We start from the raw sequence: 16,139 nt of genomic DNA, 5'->3' as shown, positions 1-16,139 counted from the left end.
AGAGGCGTCTGTGGTCCTTCTGGGAGAGCGTGAGGGTCATGGGGTCAGCTACCCCGAAATAGTGCATTATCAAACTTCAAAATATTTACACTCTACAGCACAAATCCCCCATATATATATATATATATAAATAAATAAATACCTGGAAAATAAAAGCAATCCCTTATGGAAGCAAAAACTCTATAATCATAATTACAGAAAACATTTTGGGCATTTTGGCAAAACGTTTTGGCATTCTCCCAACTGACTGATTATTTGACTTTGATTTTTTTGTTTGGATATCTAATAATTAAACATTAAGAATGAGCTATTCTTATTAAGACTTCTCTGTTCAGTTTAAACAGTTTGAGTAAGTATTCATGTCCCAAAGCCAAATAATACAGTTTGTACCCTGATATGTATTGATTACGGATGCTGTCATATAAGTTGACACACAAACAAACAAACAAACAAATGCAAATAAAGAGAAAGTAAGGAAAAGGTCCTGCACTGAAAAAACAGCTCATTGACTTAACTTAATTGTGAAGTCATTCCACATGAATGAAATGTGTTAATTCCCCACAGCATTTGTCTTTCACTTTACAAAATGTATGTAGGTCCCTTATAAATCAAACACAACATAACCAACTAATTCCAATTAAATTGTTTACATCAAGGTTACGTGAAACCAGTGCAACAGATTTTTGTATTTGATCATGTAACTTCAACATTATAGTGTTAGGAAGGTCTGATAAGCAGGCTCATGCTGAGATAGATAGATAGACGACAGAGAGAGAGAGAGAGAGAGAGAAAATGGAGATATATTTGATATATTAACATTGAGAGAGAATATATATTTGAGATATACTTGATAAATTAATATTGAGAGAGAATGCCACATGACTGTAATAAATAATACATTAACACTTTTTTCTTCCCTTTCATTTTCTATTCATTACATAGCTTCTGTTTACTTAAGGGTATGTCATTTTATTTTATAATAATAATAGTATATTTTTTCCCTTGATCAGCTATTTTTTTTAACTTTTTACATGTATTACATTCTTTCCTCTTCTTCTTCTTCTTCTTCTTCTTCTTCTTCTTATTATTATTATTATCATTGTTAATATTATTATTATTATTATTATTATTATTATTAGCTTTATTTTATGCTTTGGCAATATAGTACTTACAGTCATGCCAATATATTTGATTGAATTGAATTGGAAATTGAGAGAGAGAGTTCAGTGTAGCAGCAGCAATTCACAATGAATGAGGACATGACAAAAGAAACAGAAGTGAGAAAAACACACACAATTAGGTTGAAATCAAAATGGCTATTGGGGTGGGCAGGAATGACCTCCTGTAACAGTCCTGATTGCAATGGAGGTGAGGGAGCCTCTGATTGAGGATACTCTGTGGTTTGACCAGTTTGTTGTGTAAGGGGGCGTGTAGAGTTGTCCATTATGTTGAGCATCTTGTGCAACATCCTTCTCTCCACAACCAACTCTAGTGGCTCCAGAGCAGTCAGCATAGACCCAGCTTTATGGGGTCAGTTTGTTTCGTCACTGGTACTAGATGGATATAGTGCAATGTCAAGCTTCTAGAAATGACACATTCAGAATATGTCAAGCAGCAACATTTAGAAGCATTCATTACTTTAAGGAAAGAACATACTAGCCGTGTTTCCATTATCGGGCTAAACCCAGGTGAACTAGTGCGTGTCAAGGCCAGCGGCGTCCCCATTGTCACTTCTTACTTGACAGGTTTTGAGGCATGTCAAGGTGAAAGGCGGGGTTAGTGGAGTTAGGTAAGAGAGGCTTAGTGTCAAAAGAAGTTAACTAGTCAATATCAAATAACCTACACGTTACCAAATAACCTTCATAGATAATAAAACAGTGGACACTCATTGGAGCTGGGCAGCACGTGAAATCAGGTCTATTTGTGCTAATAGAAATGTGCAACGGTAGCTTGATTAAGTACGTGAGACTGAACAACCAACCAATCAATCAATCAATCAATCAATCAATCAATTTGTTTATTTGATCAAGAGGGACAGTGTACATTCATGAACATTAATATGTAAATGCACCCAATTATAGCCAAAAGGCTAGTTTCCATTGCCAGTCTCCCTGCCAGAGTGAAAAAGGCTATACAACCTAAAAAAAAGGCATTAACATATATATCAAACATAACATTGACAATAAATCAAAAATAAATAAAATAAAATAAAATAAACCTGATTGTAATACTTCTGATAGGTGTCGTTCTGACTCGGTTGATAGAAATAATAGCTAAAAATATGATAGGTTGCTCAGCTACCAGGGTACGCATCAATTACAACCTGTGACAAGTCTGTTACAAATTTAGAAAAAAAGTGATCTTGCCCTGGTTGTGTTACATGATGCAGGCAGGCTATAAACATGGTGCATGTAATGATTCACTGGTGGATCACATCTCAATATATTTCTACAGTGTATACAATACAAATCACGGATGGCTCAAATGAACACAATATACAGGCTATGGATGGTTAATATCAAATTCAGATTGGATGATCATTAACCCTAATTTATTGCATGGAAGGATTGCAGCTACTGTATGTTAGCCCAGGTAATGCTGTCCCGGCCATGTTATGAATAACCTCGCGTTATCGATTTCAATTTCAATTTTCTCTTGATCAATTATTGCTTAGTTATTTAGTTAATTAGTGCTGTTCAAGACATGGTGTGCTAATGTTAACTTGTAAAGAACTGGGGCTAGCTTGCTATCTAACGTGAACTATTCCTATAGCTGACTGCAAGGCTATCGACCCACAAAGATGTTTTTTGTTCTCACGCTTGAGGTCCCAGACCATTAGCCCCGATTGGCCCGAAGATAGCCCTAGCTCGCAGGGGCCCGATAGTGGAATCACGGCTATTGGAACCACTGAGATCTTTATCAATACCTGATATGCTCATGGTGGGAATAAAGTATTTCAAAGCAAAACATAAAGACAAAGCACATGTCCTAAATTCTATTGGTATCTAAAAGCAATAAATACAAATCTCAATTTTTGGCAATGCTAATATCTAAGCTAGATTATTCTAATGTTCTTGCCAAGGCTGATCCATTTAACAAGGAACTGGTGGCATGTCAAGACAATATCCATCATTTGCCTTCCTTTATTGTTCATGCTTATCGTACATGATTCCATTAGATACATGGAATGCTATGTAATAATTCTTTACTTCAACGTAAGAACATGTTTTAAAGACAAGCAAGACTCATTTGTGTAATTCCAATGTAATGTGGTTTAAGTAAATTTGTTTCCTTAAACACAGACATCCTTACAAAGGTAGTGATCCAGTATTAGCAGACGCTTTTATCCAAAGGGACTTATATAGACATCTTGCAGCGGCCAGGAATCAAATCGACTGCTTGTAAGATGGCAATGCTAAGTACCGTACCACCAACACCCACACTTATATGAGTTCTCATGTTGAGTTCCATGTGTCACTCCATGTTCAACTCCTGTTATTTGACTTTGAATCTACCCCACTGTGTGGCTCCATTCTTGTCGATTGTGTAGGTCCTTTCAGTGTAAATCCAATGGTTTGTTTTATTTCATCCAGGCTCATTTTCCTCAGTGTTGTAGCAATCTCATGTTTCCTTACCTTCATAGATATACTGTATCTGCCATTATCCTCTCTCTCCCTCTCTCTCTCCCTTTCTCTCTATCTCTCTCTCTCTCCCTCTCTCCCTCACTCTCTTTCTCTCACCCCCTCTCTCTCTCCCTCTCCTTCTCTTTCTCTCTCTCCCTCTGTCTCTCTCTCTCTCCCTCTCTCTGTGTTTTTTTCTCTCTCCTGCTGCCTGATTAAGGTTGAAATACAAGGGGTTACTGATGGGGGAGGGACAGGGACGTTAGCATGCCATGTAATTACATCTCCCTTTATGAGCAGTGCTAATGGCCCTTTGGGAGAAGGGAAACAATAATAAATTAATGAAATATGAACTTCTGCGCCACACAAATCTGCAGCACTTAATTTCTGCTGTTCTACTGGTGGATGGAGTGATGACATGAAAATGCCCCCTTGATTAATCATGGACCCAGGATGGAGGCGTAGGTGGAGCCAGGGATAGAATGAGAATGGGGCGCGGTGACTGGATGACTGGATGAATAGGATGTGTGTGTTGTGTTCTGAACTGAAGCAGAGAGGGGTTAGTTAGTTGTTAGTTAAACAACCAATAACTGGACACACTGAGGTTTTCTACCAGTCTGATGTGAACTTGTTCTAAGTCCTAATTAAGTCCTACCCTTCAAAAACATTGTCTTTTTCATTTCATTCCATGCCCATGTTTGTGAGGTTTCTTCTAAAGCAGCTATATTTGTGAGAGCTGTATTAAATGCAGAGCATCTACAAAGCAGCCAAGATATTGCACCACAACAGGCATAAACAGAAGCTGCTGGCTCAGAAACCAACTCAAGTGAATGTACACTGACTGAGGTCGCAGGTCAAATGGCAATTGGAGAATGAGGTTTCACGAGGCGCTGCTGCTGTCAAAAAAACCTAATATAATATTGATGAATATTGAGAGGTGAGAAATGTCATACTGTTAAGTTTTGTTTGTGTGTTTTAAGTCAGTGGTGGTCACCAGTAATATTCTCTGACAAATTTTCATGCATGTCTGCACACACACAGATACACTCAGATACACGTATGCACACACACACACACACACACACACACAGATACACTCAGATACACGTATGCACACACACACACAAGGAAGAGTTAATAAGCGAGAGAACAAAAATATTAACATACATATTAAAACGATATACAGACACATACACAAATCTAAATACACAACCATGCCAGCACTGAGCCACCCTTGGCAAGTGAAGAGAGACAGACATGTGTGAAACCATGTCACAGATTTGATGTTTTCATTCATTCTTACAGGAGTGATTTGCCTGAGAAAATGTTCCTTGTGATGGCTGTGAATATGAGCACACTCCCATTACCCAGGACAGATAAACTCAGAGTATGTTCATGCATGCTTGTGATGCGCTTTCGCCACAGCCAACTCCGTAGTGTACCGCGGGCAAGAGGTCTGTGTGAGCGGTGCAGCGGGGAAGTGATTTCATTATGGGATTAAATTGAGTGGAAAGAAGACGTGAGGGCAAAGACATAAGATCCTATTGGTATCCACAGCTCAGTGTTCTAGGGGTGAGGGAGTAGGGGAGAGGAAGAGAGCAATGAGTCTGCTTTCACATGGGTATATAGTGTCTGTGGTCAGCTGCTCTGCTCTGCTCTGCTGCTGGGGCTGGGTGTTCATTGGCTGCACATCTTGGTGAATGCTCTCAGCACAGAATCACTTAGGGGTGTAATATGGCAGCTTGACCCACATGTGCCATTAGAATGCCCAACGTTAATGCTCCAGTGAGCAGGAGTGTGTGTGTCTACATTACAGTGGAGGGCTGTGCACTTGTTGGGCTCGTGCTAGACATGGTTTGGTTTAGACAGAGGAGAAACATTGAAAGAGACATTGAAACATGTTTGTGAATATATCTGGCACATTTGAATGGGGTTTGAGTGCCTTTGGTCTTAGATAGAAGAGTTTGAAAGTCTGATGCTGGAAGCAGATGGTTCATGGTTGGGGTCCGTGTGTGTGTATGGGTTTGAGGCAGCTGCCTTTGTGTTGTTTTCCTGTTGTTCCCTCCATTCTGGACATATTGATTCCCTCCACAATGTGAAGGCCCTCACACTCCGATCACAATCTGTTAATTAATGTACCCCCCCCCCCCCCCCCAAAGTGTTTGCCACTCAGATAAGGAAAATTGAACTCCGAGGTTCCCCTCTTCCTGTCTGTCTGACGCTCACCCCCACCACTCCTTTGATCGTGCACACACTCAGTAATGCCACTCTGGCATGTGGAGATAAACATCGGCCCTTCAACTCTTTTTCAATCAGATCATTTATATGAAAAGGGAAAACAGTATGGCTAGAAGATTTGTCAGTCCACTTAGTATGAACTGTATTCCCACCAATGTATTTGTCCCCTACACCCCCCCCCCCTCCTCCTGTTGAAATCATTGGGAAGCACATAGTATGGCAACAGGAAACTTGTAAAAACAATCATTTTAATTATCAGATGCATTTAAAATGGCCTTAAATGTTCCCAAGGACTGGACGAGCCCAGAGGCCACAGGGTTTATCAACAGCATACGGGTGGAGTAGGGAACCAATGGGGTCAGATGAATGAGATGGTTATCTCCATCGCCCTGTCACACACAACCTTTCACTCAGACCACACATCAACTGCACACTTTAAAGAGGGCCTTTAAGTTGGCTTTTTTCAGATGGGGTCGGAGTTAATAATAACTGTTTCATTAACTGTATTAAATGACAATTGTAATTTGGATGACACTCTGTTCATGTACTGGGGTACATTAGACCTAAGTGTGTCTTGTTTGTCATGAGAGAGGGAGATAGAGAAAGAGAGAGAGACTGAATGATCGGCAGTTGTAAAGGGGAGGGATGATGGTCTGTTATGTTGAATTTAGCCTGAGCTTTCCTGGACTGTATAGTGTTATTATCAGACAGATCTGTGTGAGACTTAATGCTTTAGCACACAAAGGGTTCAAATGTGTTGCATCAATAATATTAATTCTAAACAAGATTATAATTATTGTTGCCTTCTGTTCTTACCTCATGCTTCGATTTGACTATGGACATGGTTTGTCTGAGGAATTAAAAGGCATCATGAATTCCTTGTAAACATTTATAATCGATCATACAAAATCGACAGACACAAACACATATACATGCGCGCACACACACACACACACACACACACACACACACACACACACTGGATAGAATAATAATAATAATTAATAATTATAATTATAAACATAATAATTCTCCCACTTGGTTCTTCCCCCCCCCCCCCCCCCCACTCCCTTTGTGTCCCAGGCTTTTCCAGTCTGTCCCTGGGGGATCAGATGAGCCTGCTGCAGAGTGCCTGGATGGAGATTCTCATCCTGAGCATCGTGTTCCGCTCGCTGCCCTACGAGGATGAGCTGGTGTATGCAGAGGACTATGTGATGGACGAGGAGCACTCACGGCTGACAGGCCTGCTGGACCTCTACGTCTCCATCCTGCAGTTGGTGCGCAAGTACAAGAAGCTCAAGGTGGAGAAGGAAGAGTTTGTCACCCTCAAGGCCATCGCTCTTGCCAACTCAGGTAGTGTGTCTACACCAAAGCTCTCACTACTACTGCTCATGGTTAATGACGAGAACTCAAACAGAATTAGAATTGGATCTTTATTAATCTAGGAGTATTAGGATTAAGACCATTATCAAGAATAAAAATAAAGAAGCAATTCTGATGAAAGACTACATTTAGTTATGTTAAAAGAAATATAACAAAAGAATAAACCAATAACAACTAATCAACAACAACAAACAACTGAATGACTAAAAACAAACAAATCCACAATCTGTTTTTTAAAATTCCCAATATTATGTGATAAGCATAAAAAACATAATCAGCTTTCAAGTATATGTTCTTTAATTTGTTTGAACTGTAGTAGTTCAAATTAAACGTGAATGAGAGTGAAGTGTGTGTGTGCGTGTGTGTGTGTGTGTGTGTGCGTGTGCGTGTGCGTGTGCGTCTGTGTGTGTGTGTGTGTGCGTGTGCATGTGGTGTGTGTGTGTGTGTGTGTGCGTGTGCGTGTGCGTGTGCGTGTGCGTGTGCGTGTGTGTGTGCGTGTGCGTGTGCGTCTGCGTGTGTGTGTGCGTGTGTGTGTGTGTGCGTGTGTGTGTGTGCGTGTGTGTTGAGAGGGAGTACTGTTGAGCTTTTAATTGAATGCCACCCATCCCGTGGCATCCCTCTATTCTCTTTCCTCTATCTCTATAAAAATAGCCAGGGGACATGGCAGCCGTGGGAGATAAATTTAGCATTTCATTAGTAGCACAGGGACTGTCAATAAAATGTGTTAAGTGGAATGGAATGAGTATCAGGGAGTGATGGGGCTCGTTTGTTCACTGAGTTGGAGGCATAGCAGCAATATCGACAGCTTGCTTTTCAGAAGGCAGGCCTTGTCCCTCTGATCAATGGTAGGCCCTGCCTTTGGACATTCCTGCCCCCCCCTCTCTCTCTCTCTCTGTCCTACTCTCCCCCTCCTCCTCCCCCCCCTCTCTCTCTCTCTCTGTCCTACTCTCCCTCTCCTCCTCCCCCCCCCCCTCTCTCTCTCTCTCTCTGTCCTACTCTCCCCCTCCTCCTCCTCCCCTCCCCCTCCTCTGCCTGAAAAAGATGCTGATGGTGGCTATTGCTTTCTGTTCTAATCATGATCCTTTCTGAACAAAAGAGGTGTGATTGGAGAGAGATGATAAAGGAAAACTAAAGAGAATAAAAAAGACAACAGAGGCAGAAGAAAGAGAGAGAGAGAGAGAGAGAGAGAGAGAGAGAGAGAGAGAGAGACAAAGGGAGAGAGAGTGGACCAAAGGCATAGTGACCAGAAGAGAAGGAGTGTGATAGAGAGGAGAGATGGCGGACGACAGTGGCAGGTTCAAATGAGGCAGAATGTACTAATCACCAGAACAAGGACTCTGTGAGATCAGTCTCCTGAGAGCACCACTCTCTGTATGCTGTGAAAATTCATAGTAATTGATTTTGTAATTAGCAGTTTATCAGTAGTATCGACGGACGCTCTCTGATGGATTGCAAGGAAATTGTTTCTTCAAAGTTTTTTTTTAGCTGGTACAGGCCTCCCCCATTAATGTTTCACCTTCAAACACACGCACACACACACACATGCACACGAGAGGGAGAGACTACATGTGTGTGTGTGTGTGTGTGTGTGTGTGTGTGTGTGTGTGTGTGTGTGTGTGTGTGTGTGTGTGTGTGTCCGTTTGTGTGTGTGTGAAATATTAATGGCCTTAATATATAAAGTACTGGAAAAAAAATCTAAACAACTAACTAAAATTGGGGAATCTTTCTTCTCTTTTTTCTGTATTCCCACTTTACTCCCAACCTCCATTCCTCCACTCTTAAATGGGAGGTATTTCATGTCACTACTACAGGCTGAGAAATAACTCAAGGTCTTGGGAAAACAGATGTTCTAGTCAATAAATGGGGCGATAGGGCAAATTACAGAAAATCTGTATTCTCTTTTACTGTTCTATGAGGTGAAATATACACCCCTCATCTGGTGTGTCACACCCTGCTCAACACCCTCTGATGTGTGTCGTGTGTGCGTACTCCATCTTTAAAAAAAACATATGTGTTTGTGTGTGTGTGTGTGTGTGTGTGTGTGTGTGTGTGTGTGTGTGTGTGTGTGTGTGTGTGTGTGAAGAACAGACTACTGAGAATGTTCCCCATTAAAACAGTTTGAATCACTAAGATAGTTTTGGACAGATAGAGCAGTCATTTTTGTAATGTCATTTCTCATTTTGTAATGTTAATCACAATGTAAATAATAATAATAAAATGTAATGAATATATCTTTGGTTTCAATTTAAATTTTAGTTTTCCACTGGAAATACAGTTGAAAGATGAGCAAATAAAAGAGTGGTATAAATAATCCCTGTTGATAATTTTTAAAATGTCATTAATTTTGTAACATTTAGCATTATGTTTTTACAGACAATTCAGACTTTACATACTGTCAAAATAGTTCTCAGTCTGAATGATTCCACTACAACTGGGGCAATTATGCAAACTAGATCAGATTCAAAGGGTCTCTACATCATTAAAGTCAGTAGAGTCTCCTCTGTGTTACGTGTGGGGGGCAGTGTCAATTTACAATTCCATTTCTATGGAAACGTCCATTCTGAAAGTGCCATTTTAACTTGGCACCCCCTTTGTCTCAATTTAGCTTACCTCTCTCTTTCTCCCTGCCTTAATTCTTAGACTCTATGCACATAGAAGATATGGAAGCAGTACAGAAGCTCCAGGACGCGCTCCATGAGGCCCTGCAGGACTTTGAGAGCGGCCAGCACCCAGAGGACCCTCGGCGGGCTGGGAAGCTGCTCATGACCCTTCCTCTGTTGCGGCAGACTGCCACCAAGGCAGTACAGCATTTCTATAGCATCAAAGTGCAAGGCAAAGTGCCCATGCACAAACTCTTCTTGGAGATGCTGGAGGCCAAAGTCTGATAGAGGTGGTCGTATGAGGGCAACGGCAACAGTGGCATTGTTGGGGCAGCAGGGATCAGAAGGCACACGTGAACTAAGGGGGGCATGGGAGAGACAGGGACGCACGCCACTGAGAGACAAGCTGGATGTGGATGTGGAGATCTGAGGCGTCCTCTTCATCCACCCCCTTCATCTCCCATTCTCTCTCTTTGACTCCGTTTCTGTCCTTTCAACCTGAGACATTTTAAAGAAGAGGTAAAAAAAGAAATAACTTGCAAAAACTGCTAAATACGATGAAAATGGGTCCCAACTATAAATATAAAAATGGAGAATCTAAAATATATAACAAATCCTAAGTTCTTGTACAGTAATGATCTTTGTTGTTGTTTTGCTTTTCTTCATGGTCTCTGCTTACCTGTGTATGACAGCAAATCACTCTTTCTCTCTTACTCTCTATACTCAGAGTGGCGGTCACATCCTCAGTCATGTGATCAAACAGGTTTTAAGTGTGTGTGTGTTCTTTCTCAAATGGAAAACCAAACTCTGTGTGTAATTCTAAAAAGGAAGAGGAAAAAAGCTAGCTAAGTGTACAAATGAGCCTCTCTTTTTTTGCTCTCTGCTATGATACATGTTTGGAAGCTTTGAAAACTTTGTAAATATTAATTCCCATGAAGTCTGAGCATAAATCGTTGGAAAGGAGTGAATATGGCCATTTCATTTCCATTTTCTTCTAACAATCAAGTACATAAATGTAAAAAAAGACCTAAATATCAGATTTTGTTATCTGATCACCTCTGCTCTGATATACCTCTGCAGTGCCGTGAACCTAGTGTAGCGCGCAGCACACTGGAAATGACATGTTAACTAAACTAGCATAGCAATTTAGTCCTTGTCTCTATTTCATAGTATCTAGCAATAAAGAGATGTGTGGGCCAGCTATGAACTCATTGCCCAGTCTCGACTTGTGTTCTATAATGCTGAGATGAAAACCGATCTGTGACATCTACTTCAGTTTCTAAGGCCCCGTGGCAACGTGACAACATAGTCACCAGGTGCGTTATACATCTCCTTTCACTGTCATTGTCTTTTTCTCCCCCTCTTGTTGTTGTTGATGATGATGATGTTGTTGTTGATGTTATCTTCTACCATGGTTGGTCATGGTTAAAGGTTGAGTCTGCGATTCTAATCCAATATGCTTTTTGTCAAATTCAGCGAATTGCTTCTCACAGTCCCCTAGCTGTCCGCTCTGTGTGCGTCCCAACAGAAGAAACAAAAACACTGGCTCTGCAAATGGGAACCAAAGTGGCTCGGACCAAGTACACTATTTTAGCCAATCAGCACTTTGCTTCATGAGCACAGAAGGAAAGGGTGTCATTTGATTGGCTGTTGAGCTCAATATCAACAATCTTTCGCCAGAATTCGGGGACTGTACCTTTAAGGAAGTGTGTTAGGCACTGGGGACAAGTTGTATGTGGATAGCCTTAGGAAAAAAAGAGAAGGTTTGTCAAATGAGATAACAGGGATATGAAAGAAATTAGGTAAATTGTATGGCGGAGAAGAAAGGCGAGAGATGATAGAAGAAGAACAGTGTAGCAAAAAATGTGCTATTTTTGGTCACTCTAAGCCTTGGGTAGAGCCCACTCAAATAGAGAGCAAGGTGTCCAGCATCTGCTTGCCCCATTTTTAGAAGCAACCCAGCCTTTTTATAGTGCTGCCTCTGTTCTATAGATGCAGCCAAGTCAAGGTGTGAGGCAGGTGCATGCTGGGGCATATTTTGAGCTTCTAGGATGTGATGCTGGCCAGAGGGGGCAGTGGGCACGTGCGGTGGAAGGGACGACCCCTGTGTCTACACAACAGGCTTGTCATTTGCCAAAGTGGGTACTATGATGACAAGTAGACCTGAAGCTAAGTAATGACTTTTCCCCCTCCCACTAAGGTTGTTAGTGTGACAGCTAAAAACAGCTGACATTACCCTCCAAATGGCATTGGCAAGTCTCACACAGCAGCATTCCAAGCGGTGTGGTGCAGTATGACCTATGGGAGGTGTGATGGGAAATGTAGTACTGTGCTATAAATTTGTAATTGCTTTAATTTGCCATTTCAAGAACATTAGAAAGAGCGGCTGGAGTATAATTACATGTATTACTGATGTCATGTGAATTCATGGGAATTGTAAATTGTGGCAGTGTCGTGATTTAATACTGTGACACCACTGACATTGTCACAAAACTGAAAGACAGTGCAATGATTGGTGTGTTTGGTCTGGGAAACTTCTTATGCCCTCATTGGCTACTTAAAACCATCCAAACTTGAGGTGGCCACAGTCCTGGCTGAGAGTTCTACCGCACTTTACCCAGCAGATGTGGGGCCACTGGGACCAGTTCTGACTCTGAGTTTTGGTCAGTGAAGAAAATGAACATTACGGCAGCATAGCGCCTGTGTACTCATGTATGGTAATCTTAACCTCTGACGTCTGCATATCATGCTTGAATTAACAACAGCAACTGCCCCCTCTAAACACATTGTGTCTGTGAAATTGTTTTAGGCTAGTGATTCTATTTTTTTCTGAAAACCATTTTGGCCCTTAGTATGGCTATCAGTGGACCCATTACACAACATGTTGAAAACAAAGTATAGTGTCCTGCAAACTACCTCATCTCTCATCCTAATAGTCACGACTCACTTTTTGTGTCAATATCAGTTAACCTTTGTCTGAGCCACTACTGTGATGTAGCAGATCTATAAATAGCTGCTGTCTGTTAAGTAGTTTTGATGGAATTTGGCAGTAGCAATCAAGAACTTAAAAAATGGTGGACGTGACCATGGTATGATATCATGATATCATACAATGTTTGTATACATGCACACCCTACCCTCTAAACTACCCTTCAAAAGTTTGGAAACACCCAGACAAGTTGGTGAAATATCAGCATAGTTCATTTTTAGCTGACATGTATTAATGTAACTTAACATGATTGATACCAAGACCAGCAATACTATTTTTCTTTTGATTACATAATGATGGTATTATACCATTCAAATCATACTTGCAACTTATGGAAGCTATGAGTCCTGACACCTAGACTGGGCCAAGGTTTTGAACAGAAACTGAGGTTAGCACACCTTAATATTTGACTGGATGATTGCCAATTAAGAGTAGTCTTACCAGACAACTTCTTTAACAGCTTTAAATCGAACCATGACACTCTGTGGTGATAATTTGAGTATTTAAGGGATGAAAGCTATGAGAAATATAGCCAAAAAAGCTTTTGGCTCCAGGATACAATTTGACATTCAACATTGTTGGTGATAAGATGTTATGTTATTGTATAACACCTACTGTGGTGGAGCGTGCTGCATGGTTGTCCGGGGATCATTTGGAGCAGGGAGAGTATATAGTGTCCAGGGAATACTGAACCAGTGCGGATACCACAGGATTGGACAGTGACACGCTATTCCCTCGGGTTAGTGCTGTATTGCTCCTAGTTTCCTTTCTCAACATAATAAATTCCCAAAACATAGTTCTAAGCTTTACAAATCATATCCGTTCAGGAAACAGTCAGCTGAGGTGGTGTCTATCATGGAATGGTGAGCCCTGTCATGTGATCTTAACCTGACCCTGCTGCTCCAGAAGACACTGGGCTGTGTCAGCAGCGTCCAACCAATGGGAATCATGTTTGGGAAGACTTTGAAGAGACTTGGAGTAATATATCAAGGGAATATGAAATAGTCTATCTGGAGTATGCAAAGCTGTGATAGCTATTAATGTTTTTGTTGAATCCACAGTTGAAGAATTTTCTTTGGCTATTTCCTTTATTTAATAAAATATGTCTTCTTAGTTTGTGTTGTCACTTACTGATGCAAAGTGAAATAAGCTAAATCTGTGAAGTGTTTCCAAACCTTTGGAGGGCAGTGTATATAGCAAAGAGTGTGTGTGTATATATATATATTTATATACACACACTTTGCTCACACAGCATATTGTCAGAATTGGTCCCATGGTGTAGAGAGGGATTTTGTTTCTGTCCTGTATAAATATTTATTGTGTGTATTATATCATTTTTGCCACACTGTACAATAATATCTCTGACTGTTCATTTACCAAATGTGTCATTTTTTCAGTTTTGATGTCAAGAAATGAAAAAGGAACAAAGAAAATATTTACTCCTAAAGTGGTGTCATGTGGTCTTGATTGCTTTTTTATACTTAATCTCTTACAAGTCTATACAAAGAGCACTGACGACTCACAGCTATTGGGAAAATACAGTACATTCAATTATTCATTAGCATCTCTTCTGAAACTGAAAATAAATATCGTCAGGTAATAGTATAATTAACACATTAACAAAAAATTGTGTTGTATACAATTTTTATTTAATATTTGGAATAGCTGGTGTATTAAAAAAATAAACAAATAAACACACTTCTAACCTGACGCTCAACACACATTGCGCTTCACACCCAGAGCTCCCAGCCTTGAAGAACCAAAATCAGTAATCTCCCGAGATGCCCTCCACTCGTCTAGCCCTGCACACAAAACAACTGTGTGTGTCCAATACATGAGTGTAAACTACTCAGACATACCCTCCAACCCTACGCAAACCAAAATAACTGGCTTCCCTTTAAATGACTATGTATTACCCATATACCAAATTTCATTGGTTGACAAATAGGCGTACACCATACCAAAGGTCTGGACAGCCAACTGGCAAAAAGACAGTACAGAACATTTAACTTATATGACAGCAGGCTACGTTAAACATTCCCAAACATTATCTACAATACCTTACATAAACTGCATAACATAAACATTTATGTCTAGCTGTGTAAATGCAGATCATTGCTGTGATGGGAGGAGATGAAATACTAGCCTTAGAGGAGAGAGGTATCCAAAGGGTATAGCCTCGTTAAAAAGGGCAATTTGACAATTTAGTTGCATTGGGCACAATTTAGGGGGTGCCAGTGCCCGTTTTTGCCAGGGCACTGGGGTTACCACTGATAACCTTTATGATACATGTCTTGGGATCCATAAAGAGTCTGGACCTCAGTTTTGCATCTCATCTGACGGATTGATAGCACCTGGGTTTGCCTAGAAATACTGGGCACATTAGCGCCGCACAATGGATTCCTGTTCTGAAACCTTCATGAGTCTTCACCAGACCAGACAGACTGGTCAGTGTCCCCCGGTGGAAATGGATAGCATCAGGTCTGTCTGACTTATTCCGACTAAAAGGTTCAAACAAGAGAAGAATTCTCATTTTCATATCATCTCATTCAATTCATGTTATAATGGCTTACATTTTATAGGCATTTTACATACATTCTGATGCAGTGGAGCAATTTCTACTCATTATTCTTCATAAAATGCTACTACACATATTACACCATCTCAGCTTTACCTCCCTCTATTGCTATTAGTTCAGAAAACATGATGATGACAATTTTCAACATTTCATTCCCAAGGTACTGCTTATTTATTTTTATTGGCCATTCCCTTACACAAATGCATGTTGGCGAAAATGGTATGATATAAACGGAATGTGATAATTAAATACACAAGCTTACCCTAAACTAAATAAAGAGATACTACATAGATATATGATACATACATATACACTTTTTTTAATCATCCACTTAACCTTAGCTAGCTTCTATTTAATTTTAATCAATTTTGGTGCCAAGAGGACATTTTTTCTGATGAAATAGATTACAAACCAAATTTCACTCTCTAACCCTTCATTAAATCACTCTTTGTTTCTCACCAGAGTTGTACATCCTCTGGTTGGTTTGTAAATGTAGAAAAAGTGTTCTACTTCTCATTGCTGGTTAACACGGTTCACGTATAAGAGGCACAAGCCTCTGCATCAGTTATATAGTATGTGAGGCTGAAACAACTGGCTCTTTTTGTATTTCTGCTGTTGGAAATGAGCAGAGCGAAACTAAAGGCAAGGCAAGGCAAGGCAAGGCAATTTTATTTATTTAGCGCATTTCATGCACATGTGCAACTCAATGTGCTTTACATATACAATAGCAG

General features: G+C 40.4%; 1 protein-coding gene across 1 annotated transcript in view; it reads left to right on the top strand.

Annotated features, from left to right (window-relative positions):
* esrrb (estrogen-related receptor beta) overlaps window positions 1-14,277 on the top strand; it is a 57,891-nt gene extending 43,614 nt beyond the window's left edge. The window contains exons 7-8 of the mRNA XM_012838117.3: window positions 6,942-7,211; window positions 9,882-14,277. Of these exons, the coding sequence (XP_012693571.2) occupies window positions 6,942-7,211; window positions 9,882-10,126 (515 nt within the window). The 3' untranslated portion in view covers window positions 10,127-14,277. The remainder of the gene's footprint in view (window positions 1-6,941; window positions 7,212-9,881) is intronic.
* Window positions 14,278-16,139: the final 1,862 nt, after the last annotated feature.

Source organism: Clupea harengus, chromosome 14 (genome assembly GCF_900700415.2).
Source record: "Clupea harengus chromosome 14, Ch_v2.0.2, whole genome shotgun sequence".
Lineage (NCBI taxonomy): Eukaryota > Metazoa > Chordata > Actinopteri > Clupeiformes > Clupeidae > Clupea > Clupea harengus.
This window is presented reverse-complemented; position numbering and strand designations above follow the sequence as displayed.